The 23,049-nt window shown below is 49.6% G+C and overlaps 1 protein-coding gene across 1 annotated transcript; it reads right to left on the bottom strand.

Annotated features, from left to right (window-relative positions):
- Window positions 1-1,427: 1,427 nt before the first annotated feature.
- Window positions 1,428-10,164, bottom strand: TPRA1 (transmembrane protein adipocyte associated 1). Its single transcript, XM_036245352.1, has 10 exons — window positions 9,450-10,164; window positions 9,105-9,237; window positions 6,685-6,771; window positions 6,519-6,591; window positions 6,328-6,407; window positions 5,662-5,772; window positions 5,449-5,509; window positions 5,141-5,243; window positions 4,969-5,049; window positions 1,428-3,700 (listed from the first exon to the last, which is right to left on the bottom strand). The coding sequence occupies exons 1-10, from the start codon at window positions 9,611-9,613 to the stop codon at window positions 3,457-3,459; spliced, it is 1,137 nt and encodes a 378-aa protein (XP_036101245.1). The 5' UTR covers window positions 9,614-10,164; the 3' UTR covers window positions 1,428-3,456.
- Window positions 10,165-23,049: the final 12,885 nt, after the last annotated feature.

The raw sequence follows: 23,049 nt of genomic DNA, 5'->3' as shown, positions 1-23,049 counted from the left end.
AAAATTTGAATAGCACAAAGTGTTGGTGAGGCTGTTCTGGTAGGAGTTAAAACTAGTCCAGCCTTTATAAAAGGTGTGTTGGTTTAGATTAGGTTTAACTATGAGTAAGAAAAAAAATCCAAAGCAGTTTAAACAAGACAGATGTTTATTTCTCTCTCACATTCAAAAAGTCGTCTGACAAGGGAGGCTTGTCAGTATAGTTACCTCACAAGGTTTTAATGTAGTTTCTTTACCCAGGGTTCTTGATTTCCATTTTAGGATAGAAAGTATTTATAATTATCCACATATATGTTGATATAACAAAATGACTGTTTTCTTCTCTTTCAAGAAGAAACATTTGAGAAACTTTCCATGTCAGAGCTTTTTGTGAAAATTAATGACAAATTATAGTATTTCAAGAAGGTGCAATGAGTCTTTATTTTAATTTTTTTATCCTCACCCAAGGACATTTTTCCATTTTTTGTTCAGGTAGACTGGAAGGAAGAGAGAGGAAGAGAGAGAGAGAGAGAAACATCGACATGAAAGGGACACATCGAGTGGCTGCCACCTGCATGACCAACCAGGGCCGGGAACAAACTGCAATCGAAGTACGCGCCCTTAGTGGGAACCGAACCCAGCTCTCTCTGGACTGCAGGCCGACGCTCTAACTGCTGAGCCAAACTGACCAGGGTCGCAATGAGTCTTTTATAAGGAGAAATATTCTTTAAAAAAAACAAACACACGCACAGGAAAAAAAAAAAAAAAAAGATTAGCCAAGCTGATGTGGCTCAGTGGGTTGAGGGTCGTCCTGTGGACTGAGAGGTCCCAGTTCGTTTCCAGGTCAGGGCATATGCCTGGTTTGTGGGCTCGATCCCCAGTAGGGGGCATGTAGGAGGCAGCCGATCGATGTCTCTCTCTGACATAGATGTTTCTATCTCTCTCTCCCTTTCCCTAAAAAAATCAATAAAAACATATTTTTGAAAAGAAAAAAAAAAGTCATCTGAAGGTACGAAATTCAGGGCTATTATGGATGCACCATATGTCAGGAACATGAGCTCCTTTTATCTTGTTGCACTGCCATGAGACTTCCATTCCCAAAATTGTCCCCTGATTCAAGACGGATGCTACAACTCCAGCCACTGCAACCACAACCCAGTTAGCAGGAAAGAACAGAGCTTACCCTCTTTCTGAGGAAGTTGAATGCATACTTATGTCCCATTGGCCAGAACTTAGACACATGGCCACACCCACCTGCAAGGAAGGCTGGAAAATATAGTCTTTATTCCAAGTAGCTGTGTATTTAACTAAAAATCAGGCATTCTGTTATAGTGGAGGAAAAGGAGAATATATATTGGAGGATAGTTATTAGTCTCTGCCATAAGACTATAAAACTAAAACAGTTAAGATTGCATGTTCCAACAATTTCATTTACATTATTTACCAAAAATATTTATAAGAATTTTTGTTGCTGCAGTGTTTGTTGTTGCAAAATAGATTATAAACAAAAGTCCATCCCGACTGGTTAAATTGCCATATATCCATAATGATGTGTGCAGCTGCCAAAGTGAAGGATCACCAGATCAGTTACCAAGTGGAGAAAACAAGCTACAGACTCTTTACATTCCCAAGACAGGAGAAATACACACACACACTTCCACAAGGCCATGGAGACCCTGGCCTCACAGTGCTTCTGGGAGGGGGACAGAAAACTGAATGTCAAATTCACAGAGATTCACCTCCTACTGTATACCCCTTATAATGCATGAATATATATATTTTTTTGCCACCTACATATCTTACTTAAAGAAACAAACTTTAAAATCAGAACAAAAAAGCAGCAGGTTTCTAACCTCTTTTCTTCTGTTGATACCTCCCTGAGGACTTGGCTGCTTGCTCAGCAATCTCAGAGTAAACTACGTTGTCGCTAGGACTTCTTAGATTGTGGATACATCAAAGGCTCCTGATATTGAACACAGCTCTTGATTTGACTGTCAAACGCCTATCTGGCTTTCAACTCTTGCAGGCTTCCCTTTCTCACCTAACAGGATTCTTCAAAAGCTATGAAGTCATAGCAAAGTGTGCCACACAGAGAAGCCTGCCAAGATCCCCCAGCAGCTTGGAGTCCCCTCGGCTTAGAGCACAGTTCACTGGCTCTGCCTTTGTACTTGCCGTGCCCTCACCGATGTCAGCCCTCTGGGCCCTGGATCCTGGGGAGTCTGGCACATTGGCCCCACTGGCACAAGCTATGTTGGAGCTGGTGCCCTCAGTGCCCTACTGAGAAAAAGGGTGGCAGCAGAGGTAGGTGCCAGGCCTGACCCTCAGCACTCCCACGGCCACAGCTAAGACCTCTTCCCCTCCTACAGTGGAATTACATAGCTTCAACTCCCTTTCTCCTCTGGCTGCCAAATTACTCAAAGCCAAAGTTAGCTGCACCAGCAGCAATATGGACATATGGATCCTCCCTCTTATTTCCAATTTTCCCTCCCCGTGTTTTACTCTGATTTTCTCCATTTTCACCACATTGCATCCATTCTTATAATGAATGTCATTCCCCAGCATCCTGTCTTCTGAGTGCCTACTGTGTGCCAAGCATTGTTCTAGAGGCTAAAAAGCCTATGTTATCATTGTTGTTCCATTCCTAAATGCCAGTCATTCACACTTGCTATTTTCTAGTCCTTACAAAAATACCTGGAAGATATGCCTTCTTATCTCCTTTTACAGAGGGTAAAACTAGAGCTGCAGGAGACAGTGGCTGGTGCAAGCCAACAGAGCAGAACTAGGACAGAACCTGAAGAGCTGATTCCAATGGTCACATGCTTCAAAAGAGTGGAATGACAGCCCACAATCCTTTTCCCACATTTGTCTCATCCACTCAAACAGGGATGGCTAGGGTCAGATTTCTCTCCATGTCCCAGCATCCAGCAGGACCCAGGCACTGGCCAGTTCTTGGTTGAGCCTCCCTGGGCTCAGGACACAGAGAGATCTACTGGGACCTCTGAACACCCCAGCCCTCAGGCTCCTGAAAGGAACCAGCCCCAGTATTTCTACAGAATCTCCACAGTAATACCTTCTGCTCATTTTCCTTTTTATTCAAAAATAGATCAAAAAAAATATACACACTTCAGCCCACCTGCTAGAGTGAGCTTTGAGAAGGCCAAAGTGTTGTAGGGAGTGGGCCAGACCAGTCCTGGGTGTCCAGGTTTTCTCCTTTGGAGAACAGGTGCCCTTGGCCAGCATAGCCAGTCCTGGCCATAAGATATCATAATCTGGGCCATGTTGTGGAGCAGGCCAAGGGCAGATAGAAGGGGAAGGGACAGCTAGAGCAGAGATGGCTGTGGGCAACTGGATGCCCAGAGGGAAGGAAAGAGCCTACATAGTGCTGCCAGCCACACAAGGTCCCATGACCTTGTCCTCTTTCTCCAGGGATTCTACACTACCTGGCCTCCTCTCCCATCTGCCCTCTATGGGCCCCAGCACTTAGGCATTAAGAGCCTTCCAGCGCTCACTGTCTGTGCTGTTGATGCTGCCGGTATGGCAGGGCATGGAAGCGATGTCATCCAGGTAGGACACCCCGCCGGCTGAGTCAAACTGTGTGCTGGCAGCACCTGCTGCCTCCAGGCCCTCCCGTCGGGTTACAGCATAGGGCTGGGGCAGGTGCATGTCTGGTTCTTCAGTCTCATCCACTTGGCATTTGTAGGAGAAAAGGATCTTGGGCTCCGAGCTGGTAGGGAAGACAGAAGGAGAGGGGAGCCTCACTTTCTGATTCCAGAAAGGTTCTCCTTTATTGGGCAATGAGGCCATCAGACCAGGAGAAAATGCGCTAACAGCTGCCTAATGCCAAACCTGAGATCCCTATTGCTTGGACTGTGGAGTCCAACAGGACTTATACCAAGCCTCCCCTCCTGCAGTGAAATTACTCCTAACTGTGCATGCTTGGGCAAGAGGTTCTGTGCCTGCTTTCTCACCCAAAGTGGGTGCAACAATCCCAACTTCTTTGCAGAGGGTGAAAGCCTGAATCAGTCCGTGGCTCAACATGCTCAGCAAACACTGGCCATGACCTCCAGCCCTGCACTCTGCACTCACCCAATCCCTCAATCCTCAGGATCAGCTTCTGAGTGAGAAAGGAAGATCTGCACCCAACTTGCAAATAGGAGCCTAAGGCCAGATCAGAGCTAGGCTGGAACCAATTTAGTCCTTCTCACTCCATCTCTAAAGCCCTCTTCCAGCTTTTCATTCAGGAGGAAGATTCTTCCACCCCCACCCTCAGATCTGGCAGGAGGGGGAGATAGAGCTGGGGGAAAATGCCTGAGTTTCCACCACTTCAAAGTCCTGGGGTCCAACCCTCAACCCCATGTCTTTAGCATCTCATCTCCCTAACACACCTCCAAACACACGTGTACCCCACCTCATACTCAAATACACATTGGACTCTCCACAACCCTGCTCCTCTGCCCAGTCACCCCCATCTAGAATATAAGCTCTGTGAGCATGAGAATTTGTGTATACTTGTTCCAGGTGTACCTGTAGCTACAACAGTGCATGGTACAGTGAATGTGTGCTGAATGAATCAATAAATCTATTCTTAAATTAAAAACATCAAGTGCACAACAATGTGCATAGCCACTGTCTCTCTTGTGGGGAAAGGGTGTATGTCCATGTGCATTGCATATATAATGTGTATACATGTACATGTGTGTATGTGCATGTGTGTTTTGTGTGTACGTGTATGTACACACACATGTACATATGTACATACACACACACCCCTCCCATCTGGCTCCTCTGTCCACTCTTAGCCTGCATCCAGGGCAGGGAGGCTCTACCAAGCAAGTGCACACGCGCAGAAAGCAGAAGGCACGGTTCCACCGGAAGCCACGCGGGAGCGCCTGGAGCTCTCCAACCCCTGGTGGCGGGCTGGAAAGTGCTGAGCTTTGCAAAGACCTCCAGCCCATCAGCCTCGGCCTCCCGGGCCCTTGTGAGAGAACTCACCCGAAGAAGCCCCGGAGGAAGGCCACGTAGATGAGGGGCGCGAAGAAGCTGAAGTAGAGGAACGTGGTAGCGTCCACACAGCTGGGGGAGTAGGGGAGGGTTAAAGCAGGCCTCATTGGGCAGGATTTCCCCAGAAGGGGGCTCCCAGTCCCAGCTCCCCCATCCTCCATACCAGAGCCCCTCGATGATATCAGCGCAGAGCAACGCGCTTCCCAGCCCCTGCAGCAGGTTGAGCAGCGCCAGGATGCCTGCGTAGACATAGAAGCTCCTCCGCGCTGCGGGATTGAGGGCTGTGAGGTCCTGCCCTCTCCTCTACACGTCACCCCAGTGTGTTACTGGGATCCCCGGGCCCCCCAAGGAGCCCTTCTTGCCTCCCTCTCACCCAGGGCTCTCCTGTTCCAGGCCACAGTGGCCCAAACATACTCTCCCTATACCCCTACCCCACCCCTTGCACCCAGTGGTGTCCCAAAGCAGGCTCACAAGGCAGGGAGATGCGCTCCTTCAGAGGGGTTTTGGGAAGCATGACCACTAGAGAGTACACCTGCAGAGACAGGATGGGGGCTGAGAAGGGTGCTGGAGGGCACCAAGCCCAGAGCTAGGCCAGGTACCAAGGTGTCCAGGCTCTGGCTCACCCGGCCATCCCCAAGGCACCTAAGCCCAGGGTCCACCACCCCTACCCCCACCCCACCTCACCAGGAAGAAGAAGCAGGAGCTGACCAGCCAGAACTGGCGGCCCCCGTGCCCATAGATGTTGAAGTCCTCAGCTGAGAGGTGGGCATCAGGGTACAGGATCTCCAGTGTCCCCTGCAGGGGCAGGCAGGGGAGGGTCTCACTGGATTCTGCCTTCGCCAGTACAGAGCCCCAGAAATTATCCACCATACCAAGCTCTGCCCCAGCCTGGCCCCCAAAGGTTTCTGCTCCAGCTTGCTCTCTGGCCATACCCTGCCCATCTAACTCCAGCACCCAGAACAGGTTTAGAGTAGGGCAGGGGACAAAGCTGGGTAAGGGGCAGTCCCTGACCCAAACTAGGAAAGAGATCTCTGGATGCAGGGCTCAATGTGGTCTGCAGACCTACATTCTCCTACCAGGGCTGCTTGTTAAAACCGCAGGTGATGTGCATCCTCTCCTCCCTCACCCTGATCTATTAGATGGGAATCTGGGAGAGGCCTCCAGAACCTCCCTTATTAACAAGCACACCAGGTGATTCCATAGATGCATTTAAAATTTGAGAACACTGCACATGATAAATATTCACAGCCTGATCCAGGACCAGAAGGCAGTGGATGCCTGGGCCTCACTGGCTACAAGCCTCCTCTAGGAAAATCCCAAGGCTGCCCTGCCCCACCCACCCCCTCTTACCTGGGTGACAGAGTAGGCCAGGGACAGCACGGTGGTGATGGCCAGCACACGTTTGATACTTGACTTGCTCTCCAGGTGACCTGGAAGAAAAGTGCTGGTCAGTCAGCAGAAGCCAGCCCAGGTGACGGTGGCGGGATCGGCCCCCCGCCAGAGAGGGGCAGGGAGAGCAGTGGCCCCAGCAGCAGACGTACCAAAGGCAAGTCCCAGGATAACCACACTCAGCTCGATGGCCAACAGGAAGAAGCGGGTAATCTCCCACAAGATCTGGATACAGAGTGGGAAGAGTGTCAGCCTGGGGGCCCAGTCACCCCTCTCCTCAATGCCCAGCACTCCCCTTGCCACCAGGCCCAGTCACACCTTATCAGCAACCGTTGCAGCATCTGAGGTGCTGACCGTCATGCTGACCACGGCCCGGGCGATGCCCACCAGCGCCACCACGAACACCTGGTGGGTGAAAGCAGGGTGTGGTGGAGTTGAGGAATTAGACCTCTGGGAATTGCAGGGACAGCAAACCCACACACAACCCATTTCTGCAGTAGTTCTGATTCCTCAAGAATGGAAGGATTCCAAACTAAACAAGTCAGGAGATGGGGAGACCACCCTCAATGGCCTAGTCCACCCCTCTTGGGCCTCAGTGTCTCAGCCATGGAACAGTTAGTAGGAAACCAGACTGCCTAGGTTCAAATCCCAGCTCTGCTGCTTCCTGCCTCTGTGCAAGTAACTGCACCTCCATGATTCAGTTTCCTCTTCTATGAAATAGAAATAATAATAGCACCTACCACATCTGATCAATGGAAGGAATCAAATGGGTAAATAAATGTGGAAGTGTGCCTGGTACCCAATAAGGGCTAGGTCCACATCTGCCGTTAGTCTTGTCATATTAATGGTTTTAATTCTGAGACATGGGGGCTGGGAAAGGAAGCCACAGAGAAGAGGCATCACAGATCCTAGGGAAGGTGCTGCAGGAGTAAGTTTCACAGAAGTGCCCGTGCTTGGCATCTGTTGCTTTTATCAGCCTAGTATCCACCCCCTTTCTCTTGCAACAGCCTCATTCCTCTTCAACCCTCCTCCTTCACATGGTTTGGGGGAGAAGCTGATCCCACAACTCCTGGCTTCAGGGATCGGCCTGTGTCCTAGGGCTGGCCATTCCTGTATGCCATTCCTGTATGCCATTCCACTGGTTTGGGGAAGGGGCTGGGACCCAAGGGAACTGAGTGAAAATCACAGCCAGGACATCAGGTACAATCACTGTGAAAAGAAGCTGAGGAGATGCAAGCCCAGAGCTGCAGGGGCTACCTGGCTGCCACGAGGGTGGAGACTGCTAGAGACAGGGTCATCAGAGAGACACCAAGCTGAGAAGGAGATAGAGAGAGTGCTAGACAGCATCACTGAACCTCTGAATCCAGCGGTGCCCAAAGCCCTGGGACTTGTCAGTTTCTCAGTCAATACATTCCTTCTGGCTTTAAGTTTGTGGATTTAAGTTTAGTTTTCTGACACATACAAACAAAAGAGCCCACCTTCATACACACTCTGTCCTTTGTGCCAGGAAAGCCATGTCTGAGCCTTGGGGAGGCCTACACCACTCAGCAGGGCAGGCTGCAGAAGCAACAAACTGCCATGTGCCTAATGTATGCCAAGCGCCCACTGGGCAGGAGCTATGCACATTGTCATTCGGTACTCATGTTCCTGGGCATTAGTCCTGGGTTCCTTTTCCCAGCCTGATTCCCCAGAAAGAGCATCTGCCTGACATACAATAGGTAATTAATATCTGTTGAATAAATATACAAAAAAGTAAATAGAGAGGCTGTGGGAGAAGGCAGAAAAGAAAGCAGGCCTTGATCCCCATCCCTATTCTACACTACCTCACAGAGATAAGGGGTCTAGTCAGCAGGGCCACCAACAGCCTCCCCTGCCTTTCTGCCTACCCACTACCCATTCTTCTGACTGGGAAGTTCTGACCCAGGCCACGGAGGGGAGACCAGGGAACCACTCAGTTCTCAGGCAGTGATAGCTAAAAGGCACAGAAAGGCGAAGACTCCAATCAGTCAGGCCTGGGTAGAGGGAGAAGAAAGGGAGCAGAAAGGGAGCAAGCTGGAGAGCCCATATCTGGGACTCGCACCTGAGGCTGCCTTCTCAACTACAGTCCTGCTCTTCTCAACCTCTCACCAGGAAACACCCATCAAGACCACTGAATAAGGAGAATGCAGGCTCTCCCAACAGGCAGGAAGTCTGCTCCAAAGAGGTCTCATAGAATGTGTGGACAGAAGAACAGATGGATGGATGGAGGCTCAATGGGTATTTTTTCCCCACTCAGCATCTATTCATCTTCCCTCTAGTAATGGTTCCCCAGTTTTCTTCTAGGGACTACCATTCTCCTCTGGTTTGGCTGAGCTAATCCCACCCTCCTAGCTCCAAAGCACCCCTTTCCTCACTAGTCACAGTAATTAGCTTTGGGCTGAAAACAGAATCAAGGTGAGCCAGTTAGAGGTAAGTCTAGGTCTACATTGTAGGTACTCTTTGCTTCAGGTGGCAGGGAGGCAGGATATTAGCTCTTAGCTGCTCTTGGCTATCTTTGACACCATATGGGAAAAACTCATCTGAGATAAGGCCAGAGGAGAGTAGAGATGCAGAGAGAGAGAGTCCTGATGACATCACTTAATCCTCTGGATCTAGCCATACCTGAAGCTGCTTTTTCATTACAGAGGCAGTTAATAATTCCCTCTTTTGCTTAAACCAGTTGGAGTTGGGTTTTCCGTAACCAACTGGAGTGAACTCACCAAGATATAGAAGGTGATAAAAATGGGGCTGGAGGTGATGCAGATCTTGGCCCGAGCAAATGGAAGCTTCCAGAGCAGGAAAATGAAGAAGAGCACATTGGGGATGAGCAACAAGAGGTCCCAGTACCGGACCCTAGCAGACAAGTATAAAAACTGGTCACTGGTGAGATTGTGTCTGCATTCCACCCCCACCGCTGTCTGTCTGTCTGTGTGTGTGTGTCTCTCTCTCTCTCTCTCTCTCTCTCTCTCACACACACACACACACACACACACACACACACACACACACCAGGAAAACCTGCTCACACATGGCTAGCCAGCCAAACAAGGCTGTGACTGCCTTACCTAGAGGTGCCAATGTCCTCGTAAAGCAGCAGCAGACAGTGATGTGGCACACTGATGTTGGGAGCCAGGGGTGGGGACAGCACTGTGGTCCCATTGGCCCAAATCACCTCTTGCAGTGTTTTCATCCTGCCAGCACCTGGCCTTGGGGGAGTGATAGCCACCATGTTAGCAGCACATATGTAGCCCTGGGCCTCTGGGTCTCAGGCTCCCAATGGAATACAAGAAGGGCTGCCCACAGTGGATCTGCTGCCCGCTCCCCATCACACCAGATAGCAGGTGAGGTGAGGTGTGGTACTCCCACACATGTCCCAACCCAACTGCCACACAGGGGCCCAGTCCTTGTCTCAGGGTCTGTCTCGTGACCCCCAAACAATAAAAGCCCCCTCAAATGATTGTCTGTCTCTGTGCCAGGTAAAGTAGTGCAAGCTATCTAGCATCACCCTAGTTAGTCCCTCCAATCCTGGGGGCATGGGGGAGAGACAAGTTTCATGTCCCAATCTGCCCCTTTTTCCTTGTCCTCTCTGTGCCTCAGTTTCCACTGTCCCTGGAATGGGGGTAACAACAGTGTCCATCCTGTGAGGTTGTAGTGAGCACTAGATAAGTGACATCAGGTGCCTCTAATAGCCCACACACATGAAGTCCTCAGTAGCTGAGCTTCGGCTCCAACCCTCCACACCCATGCAGAATCTACTTGGAGGCTGAGTGCAGTCACAGCTGCCAAGTGCCAGAGAGTGTAGTATCATGGACATCTCAGGTGGCCCTCAAGCCCTTGTCTCCCTCTTTTGCCACCCTGGAAAGGCAGATACAACAAGAGAGGACACTGCATTGTCCCTAGAAGATACATAGAGGTCTCTAAGTGGAGAGGGTGAGGGAAGGGGAGGTGCTGTGGAGGGAGGTAGAGGAAGCTGCTGAGGCAATATGAGTCAAGTGCCCACATGGTGATCTGAGAATGAAAGGTTAGAGTCTAGCCTGAAGATAGGAGACCTGGGAGTTTAGGGCCCTGGAGCCACCCTGGACAACTAAGGCAGGCTTGCAGGTCACAAGACTCAGGGAGAATAGCAGTAGAGCTAGACCTGCACTGACAGTGGCAGAGACTTCCACAGGGATCTCAGGGGGCTCAGGGCAGATGAGCCAGGTGTGGCCTGGTCACCAGGATGTAACAGGTGCCCAGGGTTTAAAATCATGACTTGAAGAGAACTATGACCCATGTCTCCACTTCTGGGAATGTTCATAACAGCCCTGAGCTGGGGGCAGCCCAAATGAGAATGCATGTGAGAATGGCAGTCCTCACATGAACAACAGTGGAACACTGCCGAAATAAATAGAATGGGTTACTGCTATAGGCAACAACATGAAAGGGCCTCATGGATAGGAATGCTGAGAGAGCTACACATAGGAGCAGTGTGGTTTGAGCCCACGCAGAAAGCTGAGTAAAGGTCATCTTTGTGGAGGATGGAAGAAAGAGGGGTGGAGGTAGGCACACCAGCTCCTAGATCTGGGTGGTGAGTGCACAGGCGTGCTCACTGTGTTGCAATTAAGCCATGGACCTATACTTTGGGCACTTGCATGGGTTACACTTCAGTAAATTTTTAAAAATTGAGATGTTCTTTGACATGCCAAGAGCATAGGTCTCCCACTCAGCAAGGAACAGCCCAGGACACTTAGCACTTGTTGGAAAGAAGGATTTGCAGAACTGCAACAGGAACCCATGTTTATCTGGCACTAACACTCTTGCTGAACAACAGCAGGCCTGAGACAAGGCTAGAGGGGATAGAGGGACGTCCTCACTATTTACAGCCATGAAATGCAAGTGCTACCTCTAGCTTAAAGGGAGAGAAGACTCCTACGGGTTGGGCTAAGACCTGGGGCTCAGGCCCCTCCATTGCTCTCTCCAGCAGGCCACTAACTGGCTCTGGGGTCACATAACCACCTGCAACTTGAGGACATACTAACAGCGAGAAATATTAAAGTGAACATATGCCACCTGGCCAGTGTGGCTCAGTGCAGTGCACGTCGTTCCATGGACTGAGAATTCCCAGCCAGGTCAGGGCACATGCCCAGGTTGCAGGCTCGATCCCCAGTGAGGGATGTGCAGGAGGCAGATGATGGATGTTTCTCTCTCACATCAATGTTTCTATCTCTCTCTCCCTCTCTCTCTAAAAAAAGATCAATAAAAACATATTAAAAAAATAAATAAATGAAGAGAACATATGCCTTATACAATAATAGGTCCAAAAAAGAAGTTGGCTCCTTCTCTACTAATGGGAGAGGAAGCCAAAGCAGTCTACCCCTTCCTTCATTCATACATTCTTCCTCTCACCCACAGTAGGCGGTGCTGAGCACCTAATGTGAGCCAGACAGGAGTCCAGGTGCTGGGACACACCTGCCCCAAGGGGGCCTTCATTTTAGGAGGGAAGACCTACAGCCAGTACAAAAGCCCATATTTTAAAAACAAACTTCCAGAGATAAATACTGAGACAATAAGAGCATAGAGGGGTGGGACAGAAGGACGGGAAACAGTAGAGATTACTGCAGTCCCCAGTATGCATCCTTTCCTGGAGTACTAGAGCCCCTAGATTATAGCTTACCCATGCCTTTGTGGAACAATGCCCACTCTACCAGGTCCCCTAACCTTGGTTGTGGCCACGTGAACAAGTTTTATCCAACATTCCCTGCCTGTCTTTCTAAGAATCAATTTTAATATCTTAAAAAAAAAAAAAAAAAAAAAAAGGTAGCCCTGGCCGGTTTGGCTCAGCGGTTGGAGCGTTGGCCTGTGGACCAGAGAGTTCCGGGTTCGGTTACCGCTAGGGGCACGTACCAAAAGAAAAAGAAAAAAAAAAAGAAAGGTATCTGGGTCCCAGACACAGTAGGCTCCATTCATGTCCTGAAAGGGGTTACATGCAGACTATCATACAACAGACAGGAATAACCTATCTTGTTATCTTGGCCTTTGTTTCAACAACTAAGCCTGAATCCTGGGGAACGTAAAGGGGTGCTGCCTCAGACTGAGCTGTTATACAAGGTGACATTTGAGCTGAGGTCCAAGTAACTGAGAAGGAGCCAGTCTTTAAACAATCTGGACAAAGAACATACCAGGGAGAGAACAGTGGTGCAAAGGCCCTGAGACAGAAAAAGGTTTGGCCTGTTCAAAGGGCAAAAAATAAGCCAGTGTGGCTGGACATGAGATCAGAAAGGTTGGTGTGGCCAGGTCAAATGGGGCCACATGACCACATACAATGTGATTTTATTCTAAGTACAACAAGAAGGGCATTCTGAAGGCAGGTGACAGAATCCCATTTCCTTGTGGAGAGGATTGGTCAGCTGCTGTGGACAATGGACTGAAGCGGGGAAAGAGTGAAGGCAGGGAGACTCAGGAGCTACTGTGCCAATCAGGGTACAAGAGGATAGTGGCTTAATTAGTGGTAGCAGTGGGGTCGAGTGGAGAAATGTGGAATACCTTAGGGAGGTTAGACCACAAGACTTGCTAAAAGACACACAGACGGAAAAAACAGAGCTAAGACAATGGATGTGGTATCTGGCCTGAGCCCCTGGATATTTAGCAGTAGTGAGGCCAACATTGCTGATGGCAACCCCAGCAGACACTCTCCCCTTCTTCTTTGCTAACAAGCTGCTATTTTATTCCAGGACTCCCCTCCATGATGCTCTGCATTCCAGGCAGAGCTTTCCCCAGCGCCAGAAGCTGAACCTCAATGAGTGTAATCCAGTGGTTGTGTAAAGCAATACTGGACACCTCAGCAGGTGCACAAGTGCTCCAGTTTGGCACAGGAACTTCAGGGACAATGCTATGTATTTTTCATGGACAGAGTCCAGAACTGCTAAATGTCCTGTAACACATGAGATGGCCCACCAAATGAATGATCATCCTCCCTTTTGCACACAGTGCCCTACAGAGAAGCTCTGGTCAGTCAAGGAGGGTGGGCCCAATCTCCTTGTCAGCGGTTGGTTAGGCAGGGAATGTAATGTCACATGGGGAGTCTCCTGAGAAAAGTGTTCCTTCCTGACCAGCAGATAACCCCAAGGACCAAAGCCCCCTTCCCTGTGCCTGTATGTGGCTGTTGGGGTATAACTGTGGCCATGCTGAACCCATGTGAGGACCAGGCCACCATGCTGAGCATAGGAAGCTTACAGTTGACAGGGGGTATGCCACCTCCCTCAAGATTTCTGGTGACCTAAGAAAATTTGGAAGTGACTATGAGATAAGACAGATTCCACAGCCCCCTCCGTCCCACTCCCTACTCCCTGTGGTGCAAACTTCTGGACTTAGCCCCACACCATCTCTGGCATAGGACAGAGTGTCAAGCAGCCTCAGTAGGGGCAGGGCTGGGGTGCGGCCAAGCACCCTGCAGCCACAAGGAAGCTGAGAGGCTCCTGTAGCAAAGAGAAACCAGTAGGGATAAACAGGGGCCAGGGGCAGGTGGAGCTGGACAGGGAGTTCAGAGTGTATGTGTGTACGGGGGGGAGTCCAAAAGGGGCTTCTCTTGGCTTTGCCTGCCCAGCACCCCATTTTCCTGAGGGGAAAACTCAGCTCCCCCAGCCTCTACCCATGAGGTTTAGATACAGCTGACTCTACTACTCCACAACTCCAAGGAATGTGCTTGTGATCTAAGCCTAGCCAGTCAAGACGCTCCACTGTCCTGGCCAATGAGAACCAGCTCTGAGTCTTTTGCTATAATTATTAGAAAAGAAATACACTTTCTGCTGAGAGCAGTAAGCTAGACCTGTATTACTTTGACCCCGTATGTAGAGACCCACATAAGAATAAAGCCAACACAGAGGAATGCTGAGAGACAGATGGAAATAGATCCTGGAGACAGATCCTCACATGAGCCCCTGGATCTAGCTATAACTGGACTTTTCAATTATGAAACCCAAAAATTCTCTTTACTGCTTAGGCCAGTTTGAATCTAATTTTTCTAATTTACCACTAAAAGTTTCAAGCTATACAAGTTACAGAGTTGGGCAAACTTGGTTTGTACTTCTGACTCTGCCATGTACTTGCTGTATGACATTGGGTGAGTCATTTCCCCTCTCTGAGTGTCACAGGGACAATAATACCTAACTAAAAATGTTGCTGTAAGGACCAAATAAGACCAAAGAAGTAAATGTCTGCAAAAGGCCACACACACAAAGCTAACTGTTGTTCTTCTTCCCAGAGGAGAGGCCGGGGGACATGGAGAGGATTTTGGTCACTAGTCCAAGGGCCCTTTGCAAAGCCTCAGGTACATAGGGTCTGTGGTGAAGAATGAGAGTGTTAGCTGCTTCCCTCCTATTACCCTGAAAATTCTGCAATAACAGCAGAGAATAATACTTCCTGAGCCCTGCCACCCTCCTAGGGAAATACTTATATTATCCTCACTGTACAGAGTTCACAGACAGTCAGCCACCTAGGGCCCAAAACCCAGGCTGTCTGTCTCCAGAGTCCTGGCCACCAATCAAGAACTTGCCAGGTGCCCCTCTCCAGACCTCAGTTTCTCTATCTGAAGATTAGAAGCGGTGCTCCTCAGACCTGACTGCTTGCTGTTCAGATCCAGCAGGTCCAGGGCGGGGTTGACAGTCCACATTTCTAATACCAGGTGGTGCCACTGCACTGAGTTAGGAGGATGTCAGCCACACCAGAACTGCCACTCTGTGTAAAGGCTTATAAAATAACTAACTGAAACAATGATTTAAAAAAATAAAACAACTCTGAACACTATGTGCAGATATAGGGCCAAGTGCTTTTACATTTGGTAACACTTAACGATCACACCAGCCTCTAAGAGAAAGGGAATTACTATTGTCTCCATTGTACAGAGGAGGAATGGAGAGGCACGAAAAGAGTTAAGTTACTGTCCCACATTCTCTTCCCCTCACCAGGAGTGGCTCCTGGCCTTGGGGGCAGAAACCCTAAAGGGACAGAGAAGTAAGGAGTCTGCAGACTCAGGAAACAGGGATGGGAAGGATAGTAAAGACAGAGAAGGGAGGGGTGGGGCCCAGACCAGAGGAATGGAGAAGGAGATTCTCAGATGAAGTGGTCCTGGGATGCTGAGTATGCTGGGGCAACCCCAGGCCTCCCAGAACCAGGGAAACTGAGACAATTTCTTCCACCTGGGAAGAACTCTCCTGATCTCATTAATATTCCAGAAGCCATGTTCCCACCCACTGCTTGGGCCTCTCCACTTCCCTCCCTCTGTCTTTGGCCAGACTGCGGGGCAAGATGCCAGCTAGGTTCAGGTTGTGCAGTGCCTCACCTGCTGTGAGCCCCTGAACAGGGCATTCCGCTCTCTGGGCCTCAGCTTTCTTATTTCAACTCTGTGCAGTGGGATTGACCAAACCTCTCCCAGAGCTGCTAGGTGGGAAATCAGAAAGCCCTGAGAAGAAAGAGACTATGCCTCCTCATAGTTGCTATAACGCCCTTCAGTGCTTCCAACCCCTAGCAGGTTGTTAAGTTTTTTTTTAAACACCCTTATCCTTCAGCCTTGGCAGGCACTGCCCTAGAGGCTACTCCTAGTAAACTTCCAGCAGCTTAGCTGGGAACCCTCAGGAAGAAGGAGCCTTGAGCCCCTTCCCTCACCTTCAAGGCCTAACCTGATCTGACCCCTGCCTACCTGCTCTGCCTCATTCCCTTCCATTCTCCAGCCCTTGGTTTTCATCTTGTTCTCCAAATGTATGCCTACCTCAGGGTTTGGTTTTCTCCCAACACTGTCTTACCATTCTGGCCACCTCCTCAGAGCATCTAGCTAGCCCACACTGTTTTCTTTACAGCACTTGGCCTCTGTCTGAAATGGCCCTAACTGTGTGTTTGTTTATTGGCTGTCCACTCCAGGTGTGCTCATAACCCAATACCTATAATAGGGTCCGACACAAAATAAGTTCTCAACAAATGTTATGATTTGGACAAATAAATCCCCAGTACAGTGCAGTGCAGCCAAGCCCTTCTGGGGAGTGGGAGAAGAATCCATCTGAAAGGACCCCACAGCCCATCTCCACTGCAGAACTGGATGGTCTAGTCACTCCCCACCTCCTTCCCTAGCCCAGGGGGACAGTCCTCCAGCCTTCCAAATGGCCCCTCATGCAAAATCAAAACCTAGAGGGAACTGCACCTCAGCCCATAAACAATACTCCCCTGCCTCTTTCAGCTGCTGAAGGCCACTGCAAAGCTGGAGACAGGCCCTGTCACCCTGTGTGTAGATGGAAACATAGGCCCAGATATGGGGGTGTCTTGGCCTAGTCTTCCTGCACAGCCTCAAGCCACAGGGTCGACAAGCCCTGCTCACTAGCCACAGCCCTGGGCCTGTGTAGCAGTGTGTGTGTTATCACTGCTCCCTCCCAGGGTCCCTCCCCCGCCCCCCCCCGCCCCAGCCCTCATGGGACTCCCAGCTACCTCGTCCCCTCTTCCTTTGAGTCTTTTGAGTATTCACACCCAGGGACCCCCTTGGCCCTCAGAAACTTTCCCAAGGGTGTTCTCTGAGGCTGTGCGAGAAGTGGTCATCACCCTGACACAGGAGCGGGGACACGTGGACCCCGGTTCAGATGTGGTGATGAGAATGGAGGTCCCCATCAGCTCCGGGTTCCTTCACAGCTGCCGCGGGGAGATTCTAGATGCACTCAGTCTCCCGCGGCTACCGGTCGGGGAGGAATCAGGGACGGGCTGTAGATGTGATGTTGGCCGGGGACGTCGCTGGAGTGGAGGTGCCAGCCCCACGGTAGGGCTTCATGCTGTGGCAGGAGAGAGCAGAGGGTCTCCTCTTACCTGAGGGCCCCGGGCCGCGCTCAGGCCCCGCCGCTTCGGTCGCCCATCCGCTGACGCTGGTGCGCGGACTCGGCACAGGCCACGGGACTCCTGCCTCCAGTGCCCGGGGCGGGCGGCCGGGGCCCGGGAGAGTCACGCAAGAGCCGAGGGCGGCCGGTTCCGCGGAAATGAGGGGTAGGAGGAAAAGGCAAGGCGAGTCAGCAAGCCCGGCCCACCGGCTCCCGGGACACCGTGCGGTTCCTCCTCGCAGCTGCTACCCGGAAGGAAGGCGTGTCCTTTACGTTCAGCCAAAACTGCAAAAACAGCCCCAAAGCTCTTTTGGAGCACTGGGGCCCGCCCCAGACCCCAGCAACCTATAGAAATGGTGCTACATCAAAAAGAGGGGGCGTAGGCAGCCAAAGGAACCAATCAGACGCCAAGTAGGCGGGGCCCTCTGTCCTGTTAAAGACAGAGGACGCAGGCGGGGACCGGAAGCCGCTGCGGGGATGAAAGGCGGCTGTGTTTCGCTCTTAGAAAGCGGTAGGGATTGTGGAAGCTCCAACTGGTTGGCCCCCGGGCCTGCTGGCTGTCAGCGGTTGTCAGCCGACCGGCTCGCTCCAGCCAGCGCTCCTCCTTCCGGCTGGGCTGAGGTCTGACGGTGCTGAGAGGAGCTTACACGGACAGCCCGCCTCTTCGCGCGTCGGCGCCGCCGCCCTGCGTGCCCCACACTGGTGACCTCTGGTCCCTAGGAGAGGGAGGAAGAATAGAGACAACCCAGCCCTTGAACGACATGTTTCCACCAGTGTGCCACACTGCCTGGACGACCTCCATCAAATCGCATTGGCAGTATTGAGCACCATCCCTGTCCCAGGCACTAATTTTCACAACAACCCTGCAGGGAGGTTATTACTAGTTGCATTTTACAAGGAGGAACATGAGACTTAGAGACGTTCAATAATTTACCCAAAGCCACACAACTAGGAAGTGACAAAGCCTAGACGCTGGGGTTTGAACTGTTCCTGCTTGCATTTCTAACTTCAACAATTCTTCAGCCAACTTCCTCTATGAAGCCTTCCCTGTCTTTGCCTTCCTGACATCTATGCTGTGTTCTCTCCTGGCTCTCCTCACGTTATTCCCTCATGAATAGGTTTGTACCCCTACTCCTACCCTCCCCCCCCCACCCCCTTCTGAGTCCTCATCTCCCACGCATCCCCTCCTCCTCCTCATTCAGCTGTTCAAGCCACAATGGTTTCTGTTTTCTCTTCCTTGACTCGACCAAGCTTGTTCCTGCCTGTGGGTCCCTGAATCTGTCCGCTGCCTGGCTGGCTCTTTGTCACATATCGTCCTTCTTGACATTCTCGCTAAAGTAGCTGTCCAGTCTTTGTCACATAATGCCCTTTTATTTCTTTCTGAGCACCATCTCATTAACATCATTCATTTACTTGCTTCCTGGTCATCAACCTCCCACCACCAGAATATCAGTATCATGAGGACAGAACTGTGTTTGTTACATTCCCTGCAACATCCTGAGTCTGACTCAGTACCTGATGTAAACTGTAGATACCCACTTATCACAGTGGACCCAAGATACACACCCTGTGATAACAAAGTTGCTTCACAGTTGGGCTGGAATGAGATTGGACCCTGTTCTTCACCTAGCTCTTGTTCTTAAAGAGGGGAAGGGTTAGGATGTTACCACCTTGTGACCATTTGGGACTTGGCTTATCTAGGACTGTCCCAGCTTGGCCCTAGGTCAGCATGCACAGTTTCTGTATCAGCCGTCAGAGGCTGTGCTCCGTGCCCATGCCTGCCTTCATGAATGAGCTGTGTGAGTCAAGGTCAGCAACTAGGTTCTGCCAGGAAGTTACATGCATCACTCCAATTCACGTTTAATTGGTAAGAGCAAGTCATAGGCCATTTCTAGCCTCCAGGAGGCAGGAAACTTCTCTCCTACCATGTGCCAGAGAAGGAGAAATAGAGTATCTGTAACCAGACTACCCTCTATCTTTACTTTTATGTTTTTTGGGACAGTACAGAATTCCTTGGAGGAAAGGTTTGCTATTACTATCACAATGCACAATTCTGCATTTTATACTCTGAGTTTTAAAGCCCTCTTGTAGGTTTCTGTGGATCTTATTTGTAGAATAACTAAGGGTTTCTATTTCATCCTCTCCCTTCATGACAGGCAGTGGCTTCTTCACTGCAGTATTCTCTTTTTATTTATTTATTTATTTATTTATTTATTTATTTATTTATTTATTTTTTATTCTCACCCGAGGACATTTTTTTTCCATTTTTTGTTCAGATAGAGAGGGAGGGAGAGAGAGAGAGAGAGAAACATTGATGTGAAAGGGACACATCGAGTGGTTGTCACCCACACGACCCAACCAGGGCCGGGGACAAACTGCAACCGAGGTACGTACGTGCCCTTAGCGGGAACCGGACCAGGGTCTCTCCGGACCGCAGGCGGATGCTCTAACCGCTGAGCCAAACCGGCCAGGGCTATTTTTATTTTTTTAAACTTATCTTGTTGAATGTATTACAGATGTTCCTCATTTTTCCCCCATTGACTCCCTTTCCCCACTCCCGCCTCCCTCCTGCCTTTCCCCACACTGTGTCTGTGTCCATTGGTTATGCATATAAGTTCTTTGGTTTATTTCTTCCCACCCCCCAACACCTCTTCCCTTTGAGGTTTGTCAGTCTAGCAACCAATTTGTACTTCTTAATCCCTTCACCTTTTTCCCCCATTCCCTCAACCCCCTCCCATCTGGCAACCATCAAAATGTTCTCTGTATCTATGAGAATGTTCCAGTTCTGCCTGTTCATTTTGTCTGTATATTCAGTTGTCAATAGGTATGTATTCATTGCCATTTTGTTTGTTCATAATTTTTATCTGTTTCTTCAAGAAGACCCTTCAACATTTCATGCAATAATGGTTTGGTGGTGATGAACTACTTTAGCTTTTCCTTGTCTGGGAAACTCTTTATATGGCCATCGATTCTAAATGATAGCTTTGCAGGATAGAGTAATCTTCGTTGCAGGTTCTTGCTTTTCATCACTGAATATTTCTTGCCACTCCCTTCTGGCCGGCAAAGTTTCTTTAGAAAAATCAGCTGACAGTCTTATGGGAACTCTCTTGTAGGTAACTAACTGCTTTTCTCTTGCTGCTTTTAAGACTCTTTCTTTGTCTTGAAACTTTTGCATTTTGATGATGATGTGTCTTGGTGTAGGCCTCTTGGGGTTCATCTTGTTTGGGACTCTCTGTGCTTCCTGGACTTGTATATCTGTTTCCTTCACCAAGTTAGGGAATTTTTCTGCCATTATTGTTTCAAATAGGTTTTCAATTTCTTGCTCTCTCTTCTCTTTCTGGCACCCCCGAGATGCGAATGTTGGCATGCTTGAAGTTGTCCCAGAGGCTCATTACACTCTCCTCATTTTTTTTGGATTCTTTTTTTCTTTTTGCTGTTCTGATTGAGTGTTTTTTGCTTCCTTATATTCCAAATTGATGGTTTGCTTCTTGGCTTTACCTACTCTACTATTGAATCTGTGTAAATTATTCTTTATTTCAGTTAGTGCCTCCTTCATTTTTGACTGTGCCTCCTTCATTTCTGTCTGGTCCTTTTTTAAGCTCTTGAGGCCCTTACTAAGTTTGCTGAGGTTCTCACTAAGTTCATTGAGCATTCTTATAAGCAGTGTTTTGAACTTAGCATCTGTTAAGGTGCTTTTCTCCATTTCACTTAGTTCTTTTTCTGGGATTTTGTTCTGTTCTTTCATTTGGGACCTGTTTCTTTGTCTCCTAATTTTGGCTGCCTCCCTGTGTTTGTGTCTGTGTTACTTAACGAGAGATATGGGCCTAACTGAGACCAGATGCTGCTTGTTTGAAAGAATTCAGGAAAACCTGAAGCAAGATTCAAGACAGGCCAATCCTATGGTTAAGCAACTGGCAACAGCTTGGGTGGGCCTGAAAGTTGGGTGGGGCAGGACCTCAGGGAATCACCAGAGCGGGGCTACCAGTGTGAGCCAGGTTGCTGGAGTCCCAGATATGGCGGCTGTCTGCCACCCCAGGGAAGGGCTCACCAAAGGAACAAAGGCATCTGACAGCACGTCTGTCCAGGAAAAAGCCCCCTCTTCAGCCCTCACTCCAATGTCAAACAGCTCAGTTCTTTCCTGTATGTCTCTGGTGCCCCTCAAGCTGCTTCCCCTCTGAGCTTAGAGGGAGCAAGTACGGGTAAGTCTGTGCATGGGCCTCTTAAAAGGAGCTGCCTGGGGCTCCAGCTGTCTCGGCCTCCCTGAGCCTCAGTTCCCACTGGTTTTTCCAGCCAGAAGTTATGGGGACTTCTCTTCCTGGCACTGGAACCTTGAGCGGGGTGCCTGGTATGTGATGGGGACCCCTCAGTCCTCAGGGAGGACCTTCCCAGCCGAGGAATCCTGATTTTTATCCACCACAAATGGGTGTGGGACCAGCCTGTCCACCTTTGCCCCTCCTACCAGTCTCAATGTGGCTTCTTTAATTTTGTAGTTGTAGGACTTCCATTCAGCTTGATTTCAGGCAACTTTGAATGATGGTTTTTCTGTAGTTGTAACTTTGGTGTGATTGTGGGAGGACGCAATACCGCTTTTACCTACGCCACCATCTTGACTAGAAGTCTCACTGCAGTATTCTCACACACAGAACAGAGTGAAGCATCAGCATTTCAAGATCTGTCTCCCAACTTCTGTTCCTTGACCTATATTAGGCTCTGGGGTGGTCATCCTCTCGAGGCTATGGCTGACAGAAGGAATTCTTCTACAGAACTGGCTTACTGCTAGCAATAGGGGTCCCAAAATAATAGATGATAGTGCTCAGCTGTTAGGAGCAAAGTGAGTACAATATCATATAACCATTGAGGTCAAAGTAGCAGCCAGAATGCTGAATAGATCACTGTGCTAATCAGCAGAATGCCTACATTGGTTCCTTGGTTTGAGTGGTGAGTTTTCATAGAAGTGAAGGTAAAGTGAAAGTCCGTGAAACTTCTCCTCACCCACCCATCTTAGCCAAGATAATAAAAAACAAAATCCCATACCAGGGATAATGGCACAGATTAGTGCCACCTTTGAAGACTAAGACATGTGGAAAGGGTTGGGCCCCAACACATCCCTACTTGATTCATCAATCTAACTGAAAACATACAGATTGGTAGTGAATTGCTGTAAACTCAACCTGAGCTAGTGTCATGGCTAACACAGATCAACAGGGCCTCAGGTGGGTGGCCTTTGATCTAATCATCCCTATCAGGAACTGTTCACAGATAGGGACAGCAGTTTATACTATAGTCTTGCCCCAGGCCTATGCTCACTCCATCACATTTTGTCATAATATAGTCTGAAGGGCCCTGGCCATCTGGACATTTTGCAGAATACAGCATTGGTTTATTTATATTAATGATATCCTGCTGATCTGGCAGGATGAACAAGAAGTAACAAGTAGATAAAGACCTCAATGATGCATTTTTGCTCCCCTGTGTTGGGGGCTTGCCACATCAGTGAAGTTAGTAGGGGTATAGTGGTCTGGGCATATCAAGACATCCCTTCCAAAGTAAAGGACAGATACCTGCATCTTGCACACCCCATCACAGGAAAGGAAGTACAATGCCAGAACCCATTCTTTTGGTTCTGGGGGTGGTATATGCTGAGAAGGCAAGCCAGGTGCAGCCCCTCAGGCAGTACAGAGACCCTTGCCCCTGGCTTTTGCAATTCCCTTACATCTGCCAACTACCTAAACTACAGCAGAACTAGTAAGCCCCCAAATACCCGGGGACTTATCATGTATAAAAGGCAGCAGGAACCCAGGCTCGGGGCTCAGCCTTTGGAGGTGATGCTGCTGGGCCA

The sequence above is a fragment of the Molossus molossus genome, unplaced genomic scaffold (assembly GCF_014108415.1).
Source record: "Molossus molossus isolate mMolMol1 unplaced genomic scaffold, mMolMol1.p scaffold_m16_p_6, whole genome shotgun sequence".
NCBI lineage: Eukaryota > Metazoa > Chordata > Mammalia > Chiroptera > Molossidae > Molossus > Molossus molossus.
The sequence above is the reverse complement of the archived record's forward strand: the minus strand, read 5'-3'. Positions and strand labels throughout refer to the sequence as shown.